The 24635-nt window shown below is 36.5% G+C and overlaps 1 protein-coding gene across 4 annotated transcripts in view; it reads right to left on the bottom strand.

The window, feature by feature from the left end:
- The window catches only part of AQR (aquarius intron-binding spliceosomal factor), a 117962-nt gene that overhangs the window by 5425 nt on the left and 87902 nt on the right, over positions 1-24635 (bottom strand). For 3 of the 4 annotated variants that reach the window (XM_061182276.1, XM_061182279.1, XM_061182280.1), the window contains 8 exons: positions 23126-23197; positions 21560-21747; positions 20684-20855; positions 18563-18733; positions 15653-15738; positions 10784-10958; positions 7360-7473; positions 4047-4641 (listed from right to left, as the gene is read on the bottom strand). In XM_061182276.1, the coding sequence (XP_061038259.1) occupies positions 4327-4641; positions 7360-7473; positions 10784-10958; positions 15653-15738; positions 18563-18733; positions 20684-20855; positions 21560-21747; positions 23126-23197 (1293 nt within the window). In that variant the 3' untranslated portion in view covers positions 4047-4326. Of the gene's footprint in view, positions 1-4046; positions 4642-7359; positions 7474-10783; positions 10959-15652; positions 15739-18562; positions 18734-20683; positions 20856-21559; positions 21748-23125; positions 23198-24635 lie in introns of those variants that run through there. The other variant, XM_061182278.1, reaches the window with a different exon arrangement.

The following is a 24635-nucleotide window of genomic DNA, read 5'->3' as shown; positions in this document are numbered from 1 at the left end:
TCTCAACTGCCTTCAGCTCAAAATAATCCTTATGACAAAGTAGCATATTGGGGCTGGTATATTCTTATCCCCTTAATTTTCTAAGGGGTAATCAAAGTTCACTTGCTAATGTAAAAATATTGGCTCCCAAACTGTTCCGAGGAACTAGTTCTCTAGAATGTCTTATTTTTAAAAAAAAGAAAAAGTAAGAAAGAGTTCTATGGTCAAATAAGCTTGGGATAATCAAATGCTAGATTAAACAAAGTTAACATGATTTGTTCCTGCAGGAAAGAACCTTTAATTAGCTAACAATGCATTGTTATTCTGCAAATGGGGAATGATAATTAATTGTGTTCCTCAAACTTATTTGACCATGGAACATGTTTTTCAAAGTATTTTTGAAGACGGGTGGTTTTGTAACATATGTTGAGAAATACTGGGATTAGCCATCTTTTATATGTAAGTGCAAAAGTTTAAGTAGCTAATGAAATAAGTGTAAGCCAAAAGGCAGAGCTGGCAATAAAGCTGGCAGTCAGCAGTAACTGTGCTGCATTCTGAGTCATGCTCCAGGGGACTGAGCTCAGGATCGTCCCTATGAAGAAAAAAAGTGTCCAAAGCTTCTGGCTACCGCTGAATTTAAACCCCTTCTCGGGCACTGAAGAATAGCAATGGATAAAGAAAAAATGGTCTCATGTGCTCATTTCCATCCTTGGCTCTGTACAGCTCCAGTTGTATTATTCTTAAACATCTATTAACATGATTGCTTCATAATTACAAAGGCTAACTGCCAAGCATTTTTCACAGGAAGCAAGGCACTGCTTGTTTTTAACTGCTCTTCTGGTGCATGCAAAAGGGTTGGCGTTTTTTAAAAAATCTTTTTTATCTTATTTTAATTGAAGAAACATCTCTAAAATACCATGTGAGTACAAGATAAAAAGGAAAAAGCACATTCAAGCTAGGTAAGTGCAATAGTATAGATGATCTTGGGGTGGGGGAGTACAGGATACAGAATTGATGTTACCAATATACCCCAAGCACAATGGTACCTACTATCTCCATCTGGGTAGGCTGTTCTGCTAGAAATTTTAATTTCAGCAGAGACCATCCTCAATGCTGCCATGGGCTGATTTCGAGGTTTCCAATCAGTAAATGTGACCCTTGATCTTCAAAAGTCAACTGCCACCATGTGTTCCCTTCTTAATCCTCCTCCATGCTCCCTGGATAGGGGCATAGCTACGCACTCAAGTCAGAAGACTGGCTGGCAATATCCTACACTGTCTCAAAGATTTGGGGGAAAATGCAGAGGGTGGGACTGGTATTTACCGAGCACCCAGGTGCCAGATGTTTTCATAAACATTACCCCATTAACAAACAAACAGATCTTTTCCCCATTTTGTAGATAAAACTGGGACTTAGAGAGGTTATAACACTTGTCAAGGTCAAACCAAATGCTGATGAGCAAATTACGTAAAATTTGAGTCAGGTCTGGATGAGTCCAAAGTCTGTTTTACAATATCATGTTGTCCCCTGATCATAAAAACTTCATTTTTTATAGGAGCACAAATGGCCCATTTATACCATTTCTCTCAGTATCTAGCAAAATATCAACTTTTATCATCACACCAACTTCAAGAGACCTGATAATATTTAGATCTTCTCATTCATTTGCCCAAATCAATAGAGCTATTTATTCTCAACTGCTGGTAATGTACTTTCTTAACTCAGCATTTTGTGAAAAAAAATCTAAATACTTGAATTGCTTCATTTCATGCTCTTTCTCTTGGCATGTGTCTTTTTGGTTTGCTTTTAAAAATAAACTCCAAAATCATGACATATTCAGATGTGAAAAACAGGATGGAGAGCAATGGGAACACTAATCTGAAATGGTCACCTGGCTAGAATAACTGTGTCTGTAGTAATCCCAAATTAAAAAGAAAAATTTTGAATTTATGAAGCAATTACTCATGTGTGGTTGATTAAAAAAAAAAAAAAAAAGGCACAAAACTGCCCTGGACTATAGATTGGATTCTACCCCAGTCTCCCACAGTTGCCACCCTGGTTAAGACCATCTGATTCAGTTTCCTCATTATTTAAGATTAGAAAAGATCTCTTAAGTTCCTTTAAAAATTCCACAATTCTATAGTCAACTGCAGTTCACTGGCCTTTCCAGTGAATAAACAATTTAAAATAATGCAAGTCCCACTTTCATCATTCCTTTCTTAATTTGACAAAGGCAAAGGAATTATTCATCTTCCAGTTAAAATTTTCTTTTTAGTGTGATAGAAAATCAAGCAGCAGAGAAAAAAGTTCAGTCACCCAGCTAGACAGAGCGATATACAGTGTTAGGAAAATGGTTTATTTAAGGAGAAAGCAGCACAGCAGTTTTGCTTACTTTGGTTGCAGGTATCATGATTCATTTCCTCTAAAGGGTAGAGGGAAAAATCAATCTTTTCCAGGAAAGACAGTAATATGGTAAAGCTTCTTTCCCTCTTGCTTAGCCTGATACTATATATTCACAAATGAAAATAATTCTGAGTGCAAGTCCTCATACAGATGCCCATAACACCTGCTTTCAAATTCTTATACTCAGAGAAATTATGTAACAGACCATTTGGCTCCATCCTAACTCTGATAACAAACAGACCTAGGTTTCCTATGTTCATTTCCTTGGCATTTCACTCCCCTTATTACCCCATCACTTTCATCTTCCCCTTCCCCACCCAACACAATTGTTGATGCTGCAAGAAGCACTGTAAGATAGGAGTCTAAATTATACCCACCACAGACTGGTAAACTTAAGCAAACATTAGTCACTCAAAAATATCATTGACTTGACTTTCTGGGTTTAATTTCCTTATGAATTCATCATTGCTTCAAAATATCAAGATGAGAAGCACTGGTCTTGTCACTGGCAGTGTGCAATTTTTGCTTAATTCTTCAAAAGTTCGTTGGACACGGTCAAGCCTAAAGGTAGATGCACTAGATTTGGGGAAATGCTCCCCTTAGCCACTCTAGTAGATGTGGGAATGGGGAAGAGAACTAGTGGGCAAGTTCACCCTCCCCACATACACATATTCATCTCTTCTCTGGTCACCAGGCCCAGGGACCTTATAAGCAGAGGTCCATTGTCAGAAAACAGTAATACTCACTGTAAACTCCACCATCATAGGATGACCATTCTACCTCTCATTCATGTGAGAACAGCACAGTAATCTCAGTACAACGCTTCTGAAACTACAAAGTGCATATGAATCACCTGGGGACTTTGCTGTAATGCAGACTGAGATTTAACAGATCTGGGGTAGAGCCCAAACTTTTGCATTTCTTACAAATTTCAGTGCAACACTGATGTTGCTGATTTGCAAACCATACCTGAGTAGCAAGGTCCTAGTACAGATGCCTTCTCAAGTCTGGAGCACATTTTACCTTAAGGTCTCCTTATGGCTGGTTATCTATCAAGAGAACTAAACAGGGCAGAAAACTCAGAAGCTCTGCATTGGAAGAAATCCATCCTGAATACAGGAATTAATTAAGTTCACTGATTTTCACTGCCCGGACCCTGGACCTTTGTTCCTGCCCAAATGGATCTGCCAGATCCTTCTTGCTTAGATGAATGACATATCTTGGCCTAGCCTCATCAGCCTTATCTGATATCATTCGGCCAGCAACTCAAACATTAATTGTGTAGCACCTGCAAAAATAAAAATGCAGGTTCCTAGGCTCTAACCCTGAGATTCTGATTCATTAGGCCTGGAGTGGCCCCCAAAATAAAGAGACATTCTAGGTGATTTTACACATTCTGAGATTTGGGGGAAGGAAATGCATGTCTTCTTTAATGGATCGGAGCAACTTATATCCTATGGTGTTGATGCCTTTCCATCAAGGAAGACAGCAAAGAAAGGAGGGACAGAAAGAAACATGACTTGAGCATCTTACATTATGGTAGAAGAAATGATTTCCTCCCCAATTTGGACACTTGCTTGAGGTCATTTGTAGTTAATTCCAGTATATTTTGTCCTTTTCTTTAGAGAAGTTCACTAAAAATGTGAACTATTACTCTGTGGAAAATTCTTTTAATGTAGGTATGATTACAGATATAGTTATTTAATAATCAAAATATCAAAGGAATGGTTATTTACTCTTCTGACTGAACAAATAAAATTGGCGTTGTTCACACACACTCTTTTTTCATATATACAAGAAGACAAACATTGAGATCAGCTAACAAAAATAAGGACTGAATATTAATTAGTGCCATTAAAATGGCAGAAGCATATGTAAAATACAAAACGTAACTTTACCTAGACTTTATAAATGAAATGTCCTCCCTAAGAAGGGCTAGTTTGGCTACTTGGTTTCTCTGGGGGCGGATGTGGCATCTTGAGGGGTGTTATTCTCCGCTGGTATAGCTACAGGTTCTGCCACAGTAGCAGTGATCTCGGATTCAGTAGGGATGGCCTCTGAACTGGAACTGGCTCCTGTGTGATTGGGGATGGTCTCAGTCTGAGAGGCTGAGGTTTCTTCACTGGAGCTGGCATCTGTTAGACTAGGTACAATGTCAGCTTGAGCAGGCGTGGCCTCTTCTTCTGTTTCCAATTCTGTTTCCTGACTTTGAACTTCTTCACCTTCTTCTACCATAGCAGGTGGTAGCTGTAATAAAGTCTAAAGAAAAAAAAAAAAGAAAGAGAGAGAGAGAGAAGACATCAATGAATCCAAATAAAAAGACACTGGCTTATAAAGTTAAGTTCTCACATTAACATTATCTTCCTAACTGATACTGTCACTCTAGAATTCTCCAAAACACTGCTGGCCATTTTATATTACAGATGTAACAACTCTGATGATAATGGTCTAAGTTTTACTGACTCCATGGAATATGCCTGCATAGATATCAGATAATAATGATGAGATCATATATTACATCCTCAGGGAGAAAAACAATATCAAAAGCTATTAAATTTTTTAGCAAAGGAATTTATTGTAACACTCTGGAAAAACAGTGGCTGATTAGGACTGACTGCCACACCAACTCAAGAAAGGACCGACTTCAATCAGGGAGCCCTGTGAGGGGTGAGAAGGAACCAAGCCTTGAGACAAGGCCATGGCAGGGAGAGAGCAGCAGGGCACAAGGCTTCTGTCCCACTTAACCAGAACACTGGAGCAGCTCTATATGCCTGGCTTCCCTTTTACCCCATGGCAGTCTGGAGCTAAAGCTGGGCTTCTCTCTTCAGGAACTGTTTCTCTTGTTGGAAACTGAAAAAGTTTTAAAGTAGTATTCACAATGGCCGCACAAAATATGAAATACTTAGCAATAAAACTAACAACATATGTATAAAGCCTGTATGCTGAAAACTGCCAAACACTGAGGAGAGAATTCAAAGAAGACCTAAAGAAGTGGAGAGAGATATCATATTCATGGAAAGAAGACTCAATATTGTTAAGATGTTAATTTCCCCAAATTGATCTTAAGCAGTAATACTCCAAAATCCTAATCAAAACCTCAACATGCTTTTTCTGGGGGTTGAAATAGACAAGCTGATTCTAAAATTTATACAGAAAAGCAAAGGAACTAGAACAGCCAAAACCATTTTGAAAAATAACAAAACTGAAGGACACACATTATCTAATTTCAAGATTTACGATAAAGAAACTCTATCTAATAAAGGTAGTGTAGTAAAGGCAAAAAGGAAAGATGCAAAGATCAAAAGAACAGAATAGAAAGCCCAGAAGTAGACTCTCACATACATGGCCAATTGATTTTTCTACTAAGACAACAAGGTGAGATCCTAAAAGTTCTCAACATAAGAAAAAAAAATGTGTAACTCTGTGTGGTGAAGGATGTTAATCAGATTTATTGTGGTGATTGTTTTGCAATATGTAGAAATAGCGAATCATTATTTTATACACCTGAAACTAATATAAAATTATATGTCAATTATATCTCAATTTGAAAAACTGCTTTTTTAATCTCAAAAAAAAAAAAAAAAGACAAGGCAAGTCAACAGAAGGAAAAAATAGCCTTTTCAGGAAATGGTGCTGAAACAACTGGATATCCACATGCAAATGAGTAAAATGCAACCTTACCTTGCACCATATAAAAAAAAATTAACCCACAATGTACCATACCTCTAAATAGCAAATTAAACTATAAAACTTCTAGAAGAAAACATTAGAAAAAAAAAACTTGAATTTTGGGTCAGGCTAAGTTTTTTTAGAACATAGAAAGCATGAATCACAAAAGAACAACTTGATACACTGGGACTTTGTCAAAATTTAAAACTGTTGTTTTCTGAAAGACACTTAAAAATGAGAAAACAAGTCACAGACTAGGAGAAAATATTCGTAAAACAAACATCTGATGAGGAACTTGCAGTCAGAATAAATTTTAAAACTCTCTAAACTCAATAATAATACAACAACCCGAAAAAGTGAGTGAGAGGCCTAAACAGACACATCCTCAAAGATATGCAGATGGTAAATAACCACATGAAAAGATGGTCAACTTCAATTGTTATTAGAGAAGTGCCAATTAAAACCACAACGAGACCATTACACACCTACCGGAATGCTAAAATAAAAAGACCAAACATAGTGTGTGTGAGCTCTCATACATTGCTGGTGGGAATATAAAATGGTACAACCACTTTGTAAGACAGGTGGGCAGTTTCTTAAAAGAAGTTGAATACATACTTACCATACTATCCAACCATTCCACTCCTAAAAATTTACCCAAGAGAAAGTACAAAGACTTGTAGGAGAACATTCATAGTAGCTTTATTTGTAATAGCCAAAATTGGAAACAACCCAAATGTCCATCAGTGGATGAATGGGTAAACTTGGTAATCTGTATAAGGGATTACTTATTCAGCAATAAAGGGAAAAGGACTACTGATACATTCTGAAACATAAATGAATATCAAAATAATGCTGAAAAAAAGTAGGAAAAAAGAGTACATGCTGTATGAGTCTATTTACATAAATGTCTAAAAAATGGAGACTAATCTATTGTGACATAAAGTAGATCCTTGGTTTCCTGGAGAAGGTGGAAAAGGAACTGGTGAGGGATGAGAGGGATTATCAAGGTGTACGTGGAAAACTTTTGGGGATAATGGATATGTTCATCATCTCGATTATGGTGATGGTTTCATGGATATATACAAATATCAGAACATATCAAATTGTATACTTTAGATACGTGGAATTTATTGTATGCCAAATTATATCTACAAAAGATGTTTTTAAAATATGGATGTTACATGAATAGTAATCTACTTTGGTTTAGCTGGTTTCCCGCAAGGAATCAAGTATGTTAAAGATTTATTTGGCAACAGAGAAGATTCTACAGCAAGAAAAATAAGAGTCAATTTTGAGAAAACTTACCTGATGATAATGATGTGTGGTCTGTATCAAATGCATATACATGTTGTATACGAAGTTTGCCATCTGGGGCATATTCTTTATTATCTGTACTTCATGAGATGGTCTCTCTCCATTCTAGAAGACGGCAAAAAGAAAGTATAATCACTTATATGTGGAATCTAAAATATGACACAAATGAACTTATCTGCGAGACAGAAACAGACTCAGAGACATAGAGAACAGACTTGTGGTTGCCAAGGCGGGGGTGGGTAAGGGAGGGATGGATTGGGAGTTTGGGATTAGCAGATGCAAACTATTATGTATAGAATGGATAAACAACAAGGTCCTACTGTATAGCACAGGGAGCTATATTCAATATCCTGTGATAAACCATAATGGAAAAGAGTATGAAAAAGAGTGTATATTTGTATAACTCAATCACTTTCCTGTACATCAGAAACTAACGCAGCATTGTAAATCAACTATACATCAATAAAATAAATTAAAAAAAAAAAGAAAAAGAAAGTTAAGTATAGAGTGAAAGACACTGAAAGCTAACACTTCAACAGAAGCGCATGTCTCCATCTTATGTATGAACACTATTTGACTATTAGGGTTTGGAGGAAATAACAACAGTAAGAGGACATTAAGATGTAAGCGTTAAGAGTCGAATAAGGATTTCATGAAGAGAAGTGATCCAATTTAAATTTAGAAAAGGTAGCGATTAGGAGAGAGCTAAGAGTCACTAGCTTTTAATATAATTTCAAGTTGGTAAGTAAAACATGAGTTTTGGTCTACTAACTAATGCAGAAGAATTCATAAGAAATAAGCAATCATTTGAATAGAAAAAAAAAATCAACATGGTCTAAAGTAGTGGTCTCCAATACCACATATGCTCCAAAGGCAATTCTCAAGGCTATTCACAAAGAAAATATTAAAATTGTTCTTCCCATTTATGTTTTTCTAAAAAATAAGAAGCTATCATTTATTATTACTTAATATATAGACTGTTAGTCATGAGGGTTAATATTTGCCAGTTTTCTTTTTTCGGCATGCCATGCTGCTTGTGGGATCTTAGTTCCCCAACCAGGGATCAAACCTGTGCCCCCTGCTGTGGAAGCGTGAAGTACTAACCACTGGATCGTCAATGAATTCCTGCAAGATTTCTTTTTCTTTACTAATAAAGCGTATGGTCAAAAATGTTGGCAAATAGTAGTCTAAGGTGTAAACTTTGTAGTATCCATCAGAACCATGTGGGGAAAGTGTTACATAACAGAGGCCTGGGCTGTAGCCCCCAGTGATTTCGATTCAGTAGGTCTGAGGGAGAACAAGGTGATTCTGATGGAGTAGCTTCTGACAACAATCTGAGAAACACCACTCTATTGGTGTAGGTAAAGTGGTAAAGCAAATGAAGAAAACAGAAAATCTGCACTTCTTCTAAACCATCTGAGAATAAAGGTTAAGAACTTTCCTATTTAAAGTCAACTGTAAAATTTTTCTAAAGTCTCATCCTTTCTTACTGTACAATTCAGAAAATCATAGAGGTAAAATCATATCAAGAAAAAGGATTTTACCTTAAAGTGACAAATTATTTAAAGCACATAAAGTTAGAAATATTTAGTACATTAAATAGCATTTCTCAGAATTAAGCAGGACGGCGGTATTCCACATAAGCAGGTGTTCTTTGGACGGTGGTCACTTTCTGTAACGGTCACAACTTCTGTGTGGAAAGACTGCCATGCTGTTACAACTATGGAATATTGCCTTTAAAGCATGGAAGTCTTTCTGTTTGTTTGTATTTGCATATTTTCTGGCGGCTTTGCTGGGAGCAGCCTCTCCTGAGATTCAGGGCTGCTCAGTTCTCCTCACCCCTCACACTGTCTCCTGAGCAGAGGATGGGGAGATGCTCCCAGCCCTCAGCCCCCAGGGCTTGAGTCCATGGTACTGCCTAGAGCACCGCTTTCCAAACCTTCTGTTCCTTGTTATTGCCTCCAGGTGTGTGTGCAGCCCTTGGCTAGGAAGCACCTGGAGAGTGTGTTAAACCTGAAGATACCTAGCCCCTGTCCCAGACCTCTCATCAGCAATGTGCCTGTTTAATAATCAGTCCACAAAAGACTGAGAACCTCATAGCTATAGGACTGTGTCCAGACCTCAGAGCCTGACACTCAAGGCTGCACATGGCCCCACCCCATCGTATCGTTCCATCCTTTCCCTTCTATTCCTCCACAGCAGCATTTCTTTTATTTAAAGGAAAAAAAAACAATTAAAAAAAAGTTCTTAACATTATTACAAAACAAACGCACAGAATTTAACTTTATTTTTTTTTTAAAAGAGGGGTGGGGGGAATACCCTGGCAGTCCAGTGGTTAGGACTCCATGCTCTCACTGCCGAGGGCCCGGGTTCAATCCCTGGTCAGGGAACTAAGATCCTGCAAGCCACACAGTGCGGCCAAAAAATGAAAAAATAAAAAAAAAATTTTTAATTTTTTAAAAAATAAAAAAAAGAGAGGTGGGGAAAAGAAGTATACTGTGAACGTTTAAGACAGTTTTATTTAAAATTCAATGGACCGCCAAGACATTTCATTAAATTAAAAACACACACAAGCCCAAAAGTCTATAGTATGCTGACCTTCATGTAAGAAAGAAAACAACGTAAGAAAATAAAGTTACCTGCTCCTTTGTGCAAAAGTAAGGCTAAGCCAGAAACTGAAGAGATAATGTTACCTCTGGGAGCTGAGGGTGGGAAAGGGAAGAAAGAAGGGGAGATAGGAGATGGGTAGCAGGGATGAGGAGAGAGTGGCACTTCTCTGAGTTAAGTGTTTGTGCCGTTCCCTGACACCCTCCCCCAGAATGCAAGCTTCTTGAGGGTTCTCCAAGAGCTAAACCAGTTATTACTCTGTTATCAAGTAATTAGCTAAGTTCTCCTTACAAAGCTGAAGAGAGGCAGTATAGTATGATGATGATTAACATGGACTCTGGAGTCAGGCTGCCTGGGTTTTTAAATCTTGGACTCTCCATCTACTCAGATGCGTGGCTTAACTACTTAACTTCTCGGATCCACAGTTTCCAACATATGGAAAGTGAGGTTAATAAGAAAACCTATTGAACAGGGCTGTTACTGAGATGAAATAAGATAACGTATGTAATGTAACATTTATTGAGTACCCACCATGTATCAGGCTATTAGCTTTGACATACATTATTTTATTTCCTATTGGTAACCTGTTCAATAGGTTTTCTTATTAACCCCATTTTCCATATGTTGGAAATTGGATCAGAGAAGTTGCCTGATATGTGGTGAGTATACTCAGTAAATGTTAGCTGGTGTCATTATTTTTACATAGAAAATCTTAATTCAGTTCCTTAGCGTAAGGAGCACTCTAAACCAGTGTTCAGATGATTTATGTCATGATGCTTTTTGCTAACGTGGTCACCTGTGGTCTTACCTTCCTACTGGTTGGGAAAGGTTCTGTTGGAATTATATGCAAATGAAGTGGGCGGGCTGTGAGCTGGCTGAAAGCTGGAGTTAGTTCAAAACAGTTTTGGAAGAGGGATACTCTGGCGAAGATATAAAGTCCAAGTCTGGCTCTAGACATGGCCACCACTAAGCGACGGACATCCCTTTGAGAAACAAACAAAATGAATTAAAACATATCAAGATTAGTAACATATTTATGCAGCCTTTTATTTTTAAAACATATTCCAGTAAATATTCCTGTTAAGCTGTGGCAATAAAGAGTTAAGCTTCTTAAAAACTTAACAGAATAAACATTAAGTTAATCAATGCTATGTAACTAGTTAACCAAGTAAGAAGTTAATGCTTTATTACCAACTTCTATGTTTTTTTTTGCGGGGAGAGGGTGGGGAGAATCACAAAATAACCAATGACTGATTAAAAAGGTTTAAGTTGCTATACTAGTATTACGATATAGTTCGGTTGTCAGTTACCAATTTACTGTATCACCACCATTGAGTCAATTCAAACCAGCCCTTGCTCCATTTCACCTACCAAATTCCCATGCTCTGTCAAGGTTAATGGGTCAAATTTTACTTCCTAGATAACTCGTATCATACTGTTTTATACTTATTTATAATAATAATTACAAATACAAACAGAAATACAGTATGACGAATGATATAACATAATAATACTATCTCTTATTCACGCATTTACTCTAGTACCTACGCCCAATGGCTGGACTATAATAGGTCTCAGTGTTCACATAAACAGTAATAAAAATGCCAAAATGCATGATCCAGCTATACATGTAGCTGGCTATCTGATGAACGATGGCAGTTTTCTTTATCTTTCAGAAAGAATATGTTCTTAAAACTTTATCTGAATTTACTTGAATCAAATGAACTTATTTACAAGACAGAAACAGACTTAGAGAATGAACTTATGGTTACCAGTGGGGAAGTGGGGTGGGGAAGCATAGATTGGGAGTTTGGGATTGACATGTACACACTGCTATATTTAAAACAGATAACCAACAAGGACCATGTAAAAAAGAAAAAAAAAAATTACAAAAGAGTGGCTGTGTGTAAAAAGAAAAAAAAATTATAAAAGAGTGGCTATGTAAGTTTAATTTCACTTCACTATTAGTTAGAATGTGTTTTAGTAAGAAAATATAGTTTTGGTTTCAAATACAGAGGACAGCTTGTTTTCTTGAGATGCTCTTAGACGGCTATTTAAATTTGCGAGTATTCTACAAAAGAGAAGACTTTAATGAATAATAATAAAATCTGGTACAGTCATCCCTAACTCCTGAAAGAAAGTGTTAAAAAGTGTTAAAGAGATCAAATGTTACAAAGATCATATAATAACCAGACAGAGAATCGGGAATTGGAATATTTATCAAATGGCTTTTCTTTGTCTCTGCATAATGCAAGATATTTGGGGAATACCTCTAATTCAGCCTCATTTTCTATTGTGTTTTATGGACTTGATAAGGATCTAGTTTCCCTTATCAGGAGAGACTGTGCAACATCATATATAATAGCAGTTATGTTGAGGGGGAATCCCCGCCTCCCAGCAACCCAAACTAAGAGAAGTTCATTTAGGTATGAGGAGAAAGCATACCCATTTTCACTAGCGTTGAGGAATTTCTACATTTGTGACACCCTGGATTCACGAAGGAAATGTCACCTTCTAGGTCGCTGCAGGCCAAATTGTTTTTACTTCCTCCACATCCCTTAGAAGCCCGAGAGGTCACGCTATAGGTGGGTGGTTCCAAAACTAGTAACTGGATGTACAATGCTGGAAATACTTAGCATGAGTTCTCACCTAAGTATTATAAACTTAATAAAAACACTGTTAAAACAATGTTGTCAGGGAAAAAGGTGGGGAGGGCATGGTGGAAGGAGGTGACCTAAGCCGTTGTTTTCATGGTAATCCCTGTATTATGATATTCAGTTCTCCCTTTCTCATCCAGAAGGCTCTATCTCTAGGCAGAGCAGTGACAATGAACCTGTTCCTCTGAGGAACTTTTCCCTCCAGTCCTTAGTACTGTAGGCCAGTTAAGTGGCTCTACTAAGCTCGATCTCCACTGTACATGAGGAGAGTTAGACTAAAATCTTCTGCAGAATCCAATGTAGGTATTTTCCAAGGACATGTTTAATGTCTCCTCCACTGGATTCTAAGCTCCGTGGGGACAGAGATAACGAACGTTAGATTTACGACTATATATCAAGAACCCATTGCATTGCCAAATAATAGAAGGATCTGGGAACATCTGTTAAATGAATGACCAAACACTATAAACATAACAAACTACCAGGCAAAAAAAGTAAAGGGTGGCAGCATGAAAAGCCAGGGTTCCTTGGAGCTGTATCTTGAAACCAGGGCAATGAGAACTACCACCTTCTTTCACAGTCCCCAGAAGATGGCTGGACAGAAACAGCGCTGTTAAACAAGCCATCACTCTGCTAGAGCCCCTACAAGGAGACAACACAGGAAAGTTACAGTTTCACTGCTTTGCTCTGAACAAGTCACAAGCATTTCTATTTGTAGCTGGGCTATTCAAGTCAGTAGGGACAATAACAATGAATGTTGGAAAAGGAACCAGTAATGTCTCACTATTCTAGCTTCTAAACAGCTCCACAGTGTCCTAAAACAGGTCTCTGGAACGGACGCTGAATAGCCTGGCTCCTAAACAATCACCTGATTAGTCTATCCTGGATGAAAAAAAGATGTGGGTAAAAGAAGAAAGTCAGGCACTTGGGAAAACAGCTTAGCAGTTTCTTAAAGGGTTAAACATAGAGTTACTATATGACCCAGCAATTCCACTCCAAGGTCTACACCCAAGAGAAAGGAAAACATACTTCCACACAAAACTTGTACATGAATGTTCAATGTTCACAACAGCATTAGTCCTAATAGCCAAAAAGTAGAAACAACCCAAGTGTCCACCAACTGATGAATGGATAAATAAAAAGTAAAAAATTCACACAGAAAATAATGAAATATTATTTAGCAATTAAAAGTAATGAAGTACTGACACATGCTACAACACAGATGAATCTTGAACACATTATGCGAAGTGATTTCATTTATATGAAGTGTCCAGAATAGGCAAAGCTATAGACATATAGTAGAAGAGTGGTTGCCAAGGGCTTAGGGGAGAGGGGAGGGGAATAACTACTGACAGGTATAGGGTGATAAAAATGTTCTAAAATCGTGATGGGGTGATAAAAATGTTCTAAAATTGTGAAGATAGCTGCATAACTATGAATATACTAAAAATCATTGAACTGTACACTTAAAATAGGTGAATTCACATACTGTGAATTATATCCCAATAAAGCTATTATTAAAAAGAGAAATATGGAAGAAAGTAGGTTTCCTTGGTCTCTTGAAACTTGAAAAACAAAATATTTTACTACTTCCTAGAAAAAGAAAGATATGAAAGATTGTATCTACAAACCAAAAAATTCTATGAGGAGTTTGATAAAATTCTAGCTAAGATACCTAACCTACCTGGATAGTTGAATCGTAAATCATAGGTCAATTGACTTTTTCCCCTCTATGCTTTAATAACACTACCACCATCACCAGCAGCCCCCGAAGAAGAAGCTAGACTTCCAAAAGGGAAGTTGGCAAATACAAAGAAGACTAATTTATCTGGATAAAGAAAATTTAGATATGTAAGACAACAATGAAATCAGGTTCTTTTTTAAGCCTTCATTTATAAGCATTTTATTATCATCATCTTTCTCTTTATTTTTTTTTAAGTTTCCAGAAGTCAGGTAAAAAACAGCATAGAAATAAAGTCATGGGAATGTGAAAAAGACAAAAGCACTACAGAGTAAGAAAAAAGGTGGGAAGGGGAGGAAGCAGTATTCACGTATTCATACTGTGAGTTTGGGTAAGAGATTTTAATTATGTAAATCATAATGATACCCTATGCAGCAGCAGCTATAAATTTCAACGTGGAAATGGAACCGCTTTTTAGAAAAGTTAGTCTCCAAAACATGTTTGACACTTAAGTAAAAACACACTGTATTTTAGAATGCTATAGTATTGAAACAATTTCTTGAAACATTACATCTTTGTTTACTCTTACATAAAAGTTATCGGTCTAATGGAACCTGATCACTCTGGGTTAAGCACCAAATAGATCCTGACTTAATGACAACATTATGAGAGCTTGCAGAATTTTCTTTTTATATCCATCAAATAAAATAATAAAATGAACTCTCCTTATAGTTTTGCTAGTAAGTCATATGAGATAAAGGTTTATATAAAACTAAATGGCTGCTTTGTAACAAGGAGACATTATTCCCATAAATCTCCAGCACATAAATACATCACAATAAATGATAAAAATATATTACTGTTCGTTTTGACAATTCTTAATCCTGGGAGAACAAATGGTTCCTTTATCCTAACACTGAAGCTAAAAGACTGTGTAGGGAAAAGTGAGAAATCCTGTGCAATGAAAAGTTTACTCTTAGACTTTTTACCACTTTACCTCCTTTAATTTCTGACATTAAGTTTCAAACAGACATAGGAGATACATACATACATATATATATATATATTATGATTAAATGCTATCTCTGACTGTTCCTGAAGAGTAAAAAAGTTAAAATTACTAAAACATTTAAGATTCAAAAAATTCAGAAGCAATGGCAATGATTAACTAACTATACAAAGAATATGATACTGCTACAGCCCAACAAAAAGCACCAAAAGTTGCCATAACAATTAATTACACTTTCAACATAAAATTTAAAACTACTTAGCCACAGAAGCTCAAAATTAAAGCATACAGTAAAGTTCAACACTATTATGAAAATGTTTCCTTACATACCTCAGATGGCCCACTGCCCTGGTTCGTACTAGAGAAAGAAGAATATAATCATTCTGTTGACCTTGAAATCTGTCAACGGTTGTCACCTGAGGCAAAAAAAAGGGGGAATATGGTATATTTTCAAAAGCAAAAACTCTAGAGAGATCATTTAAATAAAGTGCTAGAAATAAAAATCTTATCCTTAAAATAATCAATCCCAAAAGAACATGACTATATACTTGGAATTGAAAGAACAAGTTAATGAACACTATGAAATAAACCATGGTAACCAGATTAGGCTATGTCCCTATGTTATTCACACTTATAGCACTCATCTTTAACTCTGCAGATACCTAAGTAACTATTATATTTGTGGAATTAACAAGCTTCCCCCTACTAGACTACTCAGCTCCATGAAAGCAGGGACTGTTGTTCAGCTAATTATATACCTGATATCCCAATTTGACACCCAGCGACATTTTAAATGTACAATTTGATAAATTTTGACAATATATACTCCCAAATAACCACCACCACAATCAAAATTTCCATTACCTCAGTCCCTTTTGTCATCAAATCTGTATCCCCCAGCCCCAGGCAACCACTGATCAGCTTTCTGTCACTATAGATTATTTTGTTGCCAGTTCTAGAATTCCATACAAATGGAATCATAAATTAGAAGTTCATACCTTTTTACTGGTGAATAGTATTCCACTGAACGAATATACTACAATTTGTTTATTCATTCCCTTGTTCACGGAATTTGGGTTGTTTCTAGTTTAGGGATATTTTGAATAAAGCTGCAATGAATATTCATGTATAAATATTTTTGTGTAAATATGTTTTTATTGCTCTTGGATAAATATCTGGGGGTAAAATTGCTGGACTGTGTGGGTGTTTGTAAGAAACTGTCAAACTGTTTTCCAAAGTTGCTGTACACACATTCACCAGCACTGTTCCAGTTCCAGAGTTCTTGTTGCTCCACATCCCTGCCAACACTTGGCATACTGTCAATCTTTATAACTTTAGCCATTCTATTGGATGTGTAGTGGTCCATCACTGTAGTTTTAATTGCATTTTCCCTGACAACTAGTGATGGTAAGCATTTTTTCATGTGCTTATTGTCCATTTGTATGCTGCCCAATTCATTTGCCAATTCTGTATTGGGTTGTCTATATTTTACAATGACTTTTACAGGAGTTCATATATTCTGGATATAGTCCTTTGCTCTTATGTGTGGATATTATACCTGGAAATTCTGTTGTCATCCTGACCATGTGGAGAGCTTGTCTGAGAACTGGGCTCACAGACTGAGGACAGCAGAGCAGAAAAGATGAAATGAACCTTGGTCTTTCATGACATCACTGAGTCACACTGTAACCTAACCTGGAGCCACACTACTTTCATCTTCTTCTTATGAGAGAGAGTAACTTTCCTTATTGTTTAAGTTTTCCTGTTACTCATAAATAAAAGGACTCAGACACTGAGGTTCTTCTATTTCTAAACTTCCTATATTTCAGTTATTAGTTTCTCATTTTCACTCTCTATATCCCTTATGGAGTGTTCTACAGTGTCTGTTCCTCCCCATTCCTTTTAATTTTGTCTCCGTTTCCTTGATTTTGTTTTATTTTCTGCCAGTTCACATTTCATCTCTTCCTGGGTTCTTCAATTTCTCTGTTTTGTAGCCTTCCCTCACAGAAATGCACTTCATTAAGTATTTTAAAATTCATACCCAAATATGCATTCAAAATTTTCATCTGTTCTGGGCCAACATGTTTTCTGGAGTATGCTATCTTGTCAATTAGTTTGTTCGGATGCTCTTTCCCTCATTTATAAATTGAGCTTGTGCTAGTTTCCTTTTCTCCTCTATTTTACCACTGATTAGGCGGGTTTCTCAGATTAGCTATGCACAAGAGGTTAGGTTAGGGTGAGCAGAACTTTCTTCTAAAGGCTCAGATTTTAACAACAGATGGTTCTCTTTTCCACTGTTACTATAGAGACGGTGTATTTTTTTCAAATATAGCTCATCTGTAGTCTTCTTTGAATCAGTCTGGAACCAGGAAGGCTTCTGCTCACCCCAATACCTGTATCCATTGTTGACTAATAGGGATGTGGCTCTTATACTTCAAAGTATGCCACCACTTTCAGAAAGTGTGTTTTTGCTGGCACTTTCAAGACTGGTCCCCTAAATTCTCTTCCCATTTTTTCTTCTTGATCTTAGTCACATGTCCTCTCACTAAAAATGGAATTTGTTTTTTCTTCCTCCCATTTTTCTCTTACTTGTAGATGATTTCCAAGAAAAGGTAAAAGAGCTTTTATATAGCTATGTTCACAACCGAAGTCCTAATTGCATCATTACTAATACTATATTTATGTTTTGTTATTCTAATTTTTCAAACCTGTATTGACAAAATCAAGCATCTTCATTTTTATTTGCTATTACTCCATCGTATCACATAAAGAAGTATAAAAAAAATCCTAAGGTCTGAATGTACTTTATGATTTTCCTTTATCCCCAAGAAAAAACACCCCCTTACACACACACACAGTAAGAAGCAGTACAAATTATACCTTTGTAAAACAAACAAAATAAAAAAATGCTACAATTCCTATTTCTACTATAAAGGACATAGTTTCATTAGACATCATTTTACCAACAAAAAGTTTCAGAAACATTTATTTCTGATTACTGTCAACAAAAATCTTCAATGTGATAGTTGAGACAGACATTCACAGCAAACCAATAACACTGTCAGATAGAATTGTCAGAGAATAATTTACAGAGTTCCTATTATTTCATTTTCTCACATATTTTAAAAGGAGATAGCAAAGAGACAAGGTAGAACAACATAAATAACTCATAATAAATATAAATCTTTCCCATCTTGCCAACAACATGAATAAGAGGACGTATTATACTTGTAAAATTACCTTATTTGGTCTTCCAATCAATGGATTGCTCCCGCATCGTCTATTGATGATGTCACGAATAAGATGCTTTTGTCCATTATATGTTGTTAGAATGCTAATCTTGTCAGCAGGGTAACCAAGTAAGCACATGTACATAAAAAGTGCCACTACATATTCTGCCTCTCCAAGATTCTGTAATGAAAACACTAATCAGATTGTGCATTTGTTTCCCTTTATAGAAAAAACAGTTAACTAGCACAATTTGTTCATTTATCACACCTCAAGAAGTGAACAGTTAATATCTTGGACAAGTGAATACCTCTCATAAAACTGAGCAATAACTTATCCTAAATTAACAATGATTAAAAAAAAATAGAGTATGTGGTAATTACTTCCCTTTAACATTTACAATATATTTGCAATACATGGAACAATCATAAAATAAAAGTTACCAACTTAAAGGCTTAATATTTCTGGGACCACAACAATCACAATACAGATCAATAATATCCTGTTACAGTGTATTGCAACTATAGTTATGGAAAGAAATATTAACATAAAGAAGCAAGGTGACTATCTTAGAAGCCAGTAGAAAATCCAGTCTAACATACACATCCAGCAGTACCGTAGCTGGCTCTCAATTTTTACACAATGTTTTTCCTTTTTCCTTCATACTTCTTAGTTTTTTTTGTGTGTGTATTATGTTTGTTCTCTTACTAATGGTTGCCACCTCTACCAGACCACTTTAGATGGGAAGAGGATGTGGCCTCAAATTGATCATTCTGGCCAGCTGTGACCTTAGAGGGTCTAGGTAAAGATGGATGGGAAGGAGTTTAAAACCAAGACTTAAATACACTACTTGAGAGTGAGAAAGCATACACAAGGCTGCTTAGTCCAGTTCAACAGAGACTAAATTGAAAGTAACAGATGAGAGAAGTAAAATGAGAACATAACATGCAAATCAAAAAAGACAAGAAGCTGGATTTCATGTAAAGGCAATAGGAAAATTACAGGAAGACCTTCAGAAAAATCATTTGTATTCTGGTGATACACAACTTCAGTTAACTCTTCATCTAAAGTTTCTCATTCTTTGGAAGACAGGAGCCACATGACTGTGTAAATCTTTCCATTTTCTATATTGATAACAAACTACATTTATCTAAGCATCAGCTAATATAGGTAAAAGAACAAATCTTTTGGTGCATTTGCTGCCAGATCTTTTTGTAGAGATTATCTGTACATATTTCTATATGTATGTTTTGCTTTTTAAAAAGCAAAACGGGATACTACAGATAAACTTTGCAAGCTGATTTTTTCATTAATATAGCATAAAAATTCTCCCTGTCAGTAAACCAAGTTATAATGTTACTCTTAGTGGCTATTCAGTATTATATGGAATAGGTAAAAGTGTAATTAATCCCTACTGATAAGACATTTAGGTTGTTTCTCCTTTCAAAAATAATTTGCAATAAAAAAAAGATGTGATGAACATTTTAGCATATAAGTCTTTGCAAATTTGTCCATTTTTTTAAAGGATAAATTCCTAGAAGTGAGAGTACTGCTTTTAATACATACTAACAATATGTTCACCAAATTACTTTCCTACAAGCATTGCATGAATATAGTTTCCCAAACCTAACCCAACAGAGGTGAAAATATATTCCAGTGATTTATACTTGCTACAAATCTATATCTTTTTTTTGTGAACTGCATATTCTAGTCCTTATTGCATTTTTCTGTTGGGGGGTTGATTCTTTTATAAGTGATTTTAAAGAGTTCTATACACATCCAGACTTCAACCCATTGTTTTTTAAAGGCTGAAAATAAATTTTGCTCTCAATCAAGCAATATTTTTCTTTATGATTTTTGATTTTGGTAATGAGCTTAAAAAGACCTTTCTTACCCCAACATTATATATTCATCATTATTTTCTTCTTTTTTAGTATGTTTATATAAGTTTCTTTTCTTTGGTGTATATATCTTTAATCCATCTGAAATGGAAATTAGTGTGTTGTGTGTGAGGTGGAGATCTAACTTTGCTTTATTTAATGGTTTGTCCAAGTGGTTCAGTAATACTGATTTAGGTAGTAATTCAGCCAGGAAAATGCAAAATAAACTTAAAAGTTTCCTATTTTTTCTTACCTGATAAAAGTAAGGATTAGGCTCAGATTCTCCAACTCCCTGAAAATCTTCAACATTAATGAGCTGGAAGTCATAAAGCAAGCCAGCATTTGCTGTACTAAACTCCGGCAAGAGCTGCACGTGGGGTAAGTTTCCTAGATTCTTGTATCGCCAGTTGTAGAGGTTGCACAAGCTTTCAAAGACAAATCCCCCCCAAAACAGGAAATATTAGCATTGTAAATCCCCTTTTAATATATACAAGGGGGTTTCTAAGGGATGGGCTCTTCCTGTTAATTTTCATATTATCCACATTGTGCTCTTCTTTTTAGCAATAATGCTTTTGCAACCTTTGCCTCCCTGTAAGTAACAAATCAGAAGATTGATGATATTACAAGAAATGAGAGCTCCATTACGTTCTCTGAGGTAAATGCTACCTTTATTCCTTGAATAAAAAAATCAGGGAAGAGTCCGCACAGTGGAAAAATTTTTGAGGTAACTATGAGAGGGGACCTGTACATTTTATGAAGTAAGAATTAGTGTGTTCTCCTCTTGTTCACCTCTAGCTTTAGATTTCAAAATGATATTAATCGTCTATCTTTTGGGGGCATGAAGAAAAGGGAGGTGATGGTGAAAAGAAGCTCTTAGTTTATAAGTCACTTAAATTAATCTCAATGAAGAAAATGAAGGATATAATTTGGTCAATTCACACCTCATGCTGAAGGTAATAAAGGTACTTTCCAATTTGTAGATTTGTATCCAGGCAAGTTCCTGGATAACAGATAAGAGTCTATACAGAAGATGTTATCGAATACTTGGATCATCGAAATGATGTCCTTAAATAGAAGTAATATCCCTAACATCCACCCCCCCTGCCCCCTGTTGCCCTGTCTCCTTTACCTTGCTCTGGCCCTCCCTTGGGCATCGAGGTCCACAGTAGGAACTCCAACTCTGACAAAGCGAGTGAAGAGAGATTGCTCCATGTTTGAATACTTCTGAAAGGCCATGTTCTTAATGACTGGAGGTAACTGGTGATGATCACCAATCATAATCCAACGTTTTAGTCGGCTAAAACCATCCTGAGGATTCTAGAAATAAAAAGTGAGGAAATGGCAAAATATTCTAATATATTACCCTGTTAATCTCCAATTTATTGCACAAGATTCTTGCTATTCACAAGATGGCTTTAACAGCTTATTAATTCCTGCTCTTCCCCAGTTCCACAGAAAAGAATCTGGCAAATTTATAGAGCGACTTGTATGGGTACCATTGCTCTTGGCTGACAGTGTGTGAGGGAGGATGGAGGGATTGAGAGGCAAGCATGGAATTACCGTACTTTAATATGCAGGGTAACCCAAAGAGGTCTGGGAGACTTAGGTCATAATTAGGCAAAGGGTGCACAGAAAGAAACCGATGCCCAAGCAGGGAAATGGAAAGACGTCAAAGTAAATACCTTGTATCACAATTACGCCAAGAGCCAGTTTGTGAACCCCCCACAGCAGTAGAAATTATACCTTCTTTAATTTCCTACACTAATACTTCAGTTTCCTACTCTACCTGTCTCCTTGTTCCTTGTAACATATTCTGATAAAATACAAGTCCCAAATAACTTGGCTTTATAAAACAACTTTCGGAACCCAATTTATCTATAAATTAGAGTAGCCTCTATTCTTCAATTAGGAATTCCACATTTTGTTTTTTATGCTCCATAGTAAAGACTATTGTACAATAAGAAAACGTTCTTAAACATCATCATTTATCTAAAAAAATTCAGGCACAAAATAAAGAAAAGCAATGTACCCAGGGACCAAAAACAATTCCAGAAACAACTCTAAATAAAAGAAATGAAAAAGGAGCTCATCTTCCCTCCAAACTGCCTAACAATGTAATTTTCTTGATTAAAATTACTAAGTCTTTTCAAAACTTAGAGATAAACTATGGATTTTTAAATAGTGCTCCCAAACAATACAAACTGCTCAATAACCAGTGAATAGATTAAAGGAAGTTTACATGCTTAAAATAGAATACCAAACATAATGAAGTTAAGGAGAACACATAATCATAGCAATTAGCACCCCCAAACTGTGTAGTTTTCTGATGCTACCCCCCAGAATTCTTAAAACTCTACTTTTTTTTTTTATAAATTTATTTTTGGCTATGTTGGGTCTTTGTTGCTGCATGCAGGCTTTCTCTAGTTGCAGTTGCAGCAAGCAGGGGCTACTCTTCGTAGTGGTGAGCGGGCTTCTCATTGCGGTGGCTTCTCTTGTTGCAGACCACAGGCTCTAGGCGCACGGGCTTCAGTAGCTGTGCCACACGGGCTTAGTTGCTCCATGGCATGTGGGATCTTCCCAGGATCTTCCCAGGGCTCGAACCCGTGTCCCCTGCATTGGCAGGCGGATTCTTAACCACTGCGCCACCAGGGAAGCCCAAAACTCTACTTTCTTTGTCTCAATCTCAGTATCTTACCTGTAGAAGAAGAGGTATAAAAGTTTCTATCTCCAGAATCTGAGCAGCCTCTTCCATTAAAATGTTGTCATACTGAGAAAGGGAGAAAAAAGAAAGCTTGTCAAAAAGCGAGCTTGAAAGCCAAACAGCCACCACCATGACCGTAATAAGCATCCCAAAACCCCTCAAATAATTCAGATCAAAATAACAAATTATTCAAACAGAAAGTTCATGATCTTCTTTACCATTATGCTACTGCTTCTCCAATTCAAGACTTTAACTTTAAGGAAGTGCCCTAAACATACAACTCTACATTAAGGAAGCCTCGTTTATCATTTCTTGGATTGCGATGATCAATTTAGTTATTTTCAGTTCAGTTCTGAAGTTCTATATAAGCAAGAATCAACCTATGATTATATATGAGGTCACTTCCACTGGTACTCTTATCCTAGGTAGTATTTTGCAGTAATTTTTTTCCCTTATGAATCCTACTTGGCACTCAACAATCTCCTTTTGTTCCCCACCCCCAGCATTCAATCCATCACCAAAGCATGTCAATTTTACCTTCAAAACTCCCTCTAGAATCTGTTCGTTTTTCTACATTTCTACTACCACCGCCACTCTAATCCAAGCTGCTACTCTGACTACTGCCAGCAATCTCTTTACCAGTCCCTCTCCTTCCTGTCTTGCCTCCCCTAAACCACTCATACAACAGTCATCACATCACGTCACCTTCTGGTTTCTAACCCTTCATTGGTTTCCACCTGTCCTAGGAAAAAAGGACCCTTGATGTGGACTGTAAGAGATGTGTTAACTAGGGCCTGCATTCAATCTGGCCCCTGCCTTCCTCTCATACTTTACATGTCACCTTCCTCCTTACTCACTAAGCTTCAACTACATTGACCTATTTCATTTTCTCAGAAATGGTAAAACCATTCATGCCTCAGGCCCTCTGAACATGCTACTTTCTCTTCACTTTTTGTCTGCTTGGCTCTTCCTCATTGTTAAAGTATCAGCTTAAAACCCACTTTATCCATGCCTTCTCTGACCTCTCAGTCTAAAACGGGTTTCACAGTACTCTGTGCCTTTGTCTCATGGCACATCACAATTTATAATTCTGTCTGTATATTTATGTACTTGTTTGATGCCTGAATCTTCCCTCTAGCCCAGTTTCCAGGAATGTTAGGCACTGTACATTTGTAAAATAATGAAAAATCAAGTCTTTCTCCAACCTAAGGAAATTTCATTCATTCTTTCATGTACCTCCTCTTCTATGTGCCCAATTTCCTTCTAGATTTATTCTCAACAGGTTTTATCTTTTCCCTTCCACTTCTAATTCTGATTGCTACTTATGATAGTATAATATCCTATTCCTTGTTTTATTGGTAAAATACTTTCTTTGAGACTTTCACTAAGTACAATTAGAGTTCCTTTGTTTTCTATTTTCAAAGTTTTCTCCCCTTATTTTGTTTTCCAAGGAAGTGGAAGGTAGGGGGAGCATATTTGCTCTTAATACTTAATTAACTCTTTT

This window comes from Eubalaena glacialis, chromosome 2, assembly GCF_028564815.1.
Source record: "Eubalaena glacialis isolate mEubGla1 chromosome 2, mEubGla1.1.hap2.+ XY, whole genome shotgun sequence".
Taxonomy (NCBI): domain Eukaryota; kingdom Metazoa; phylum Chordata; class Mammalia; order Artiodactyla; family Balaenidae; genus Eubalaena; species Eubalaena glacialis.
The sequence above is the reverse complement of the archived record's forward strand: the minus strand, read 5'-3'. Positions and strand labels throughout refer to the sequence as shown.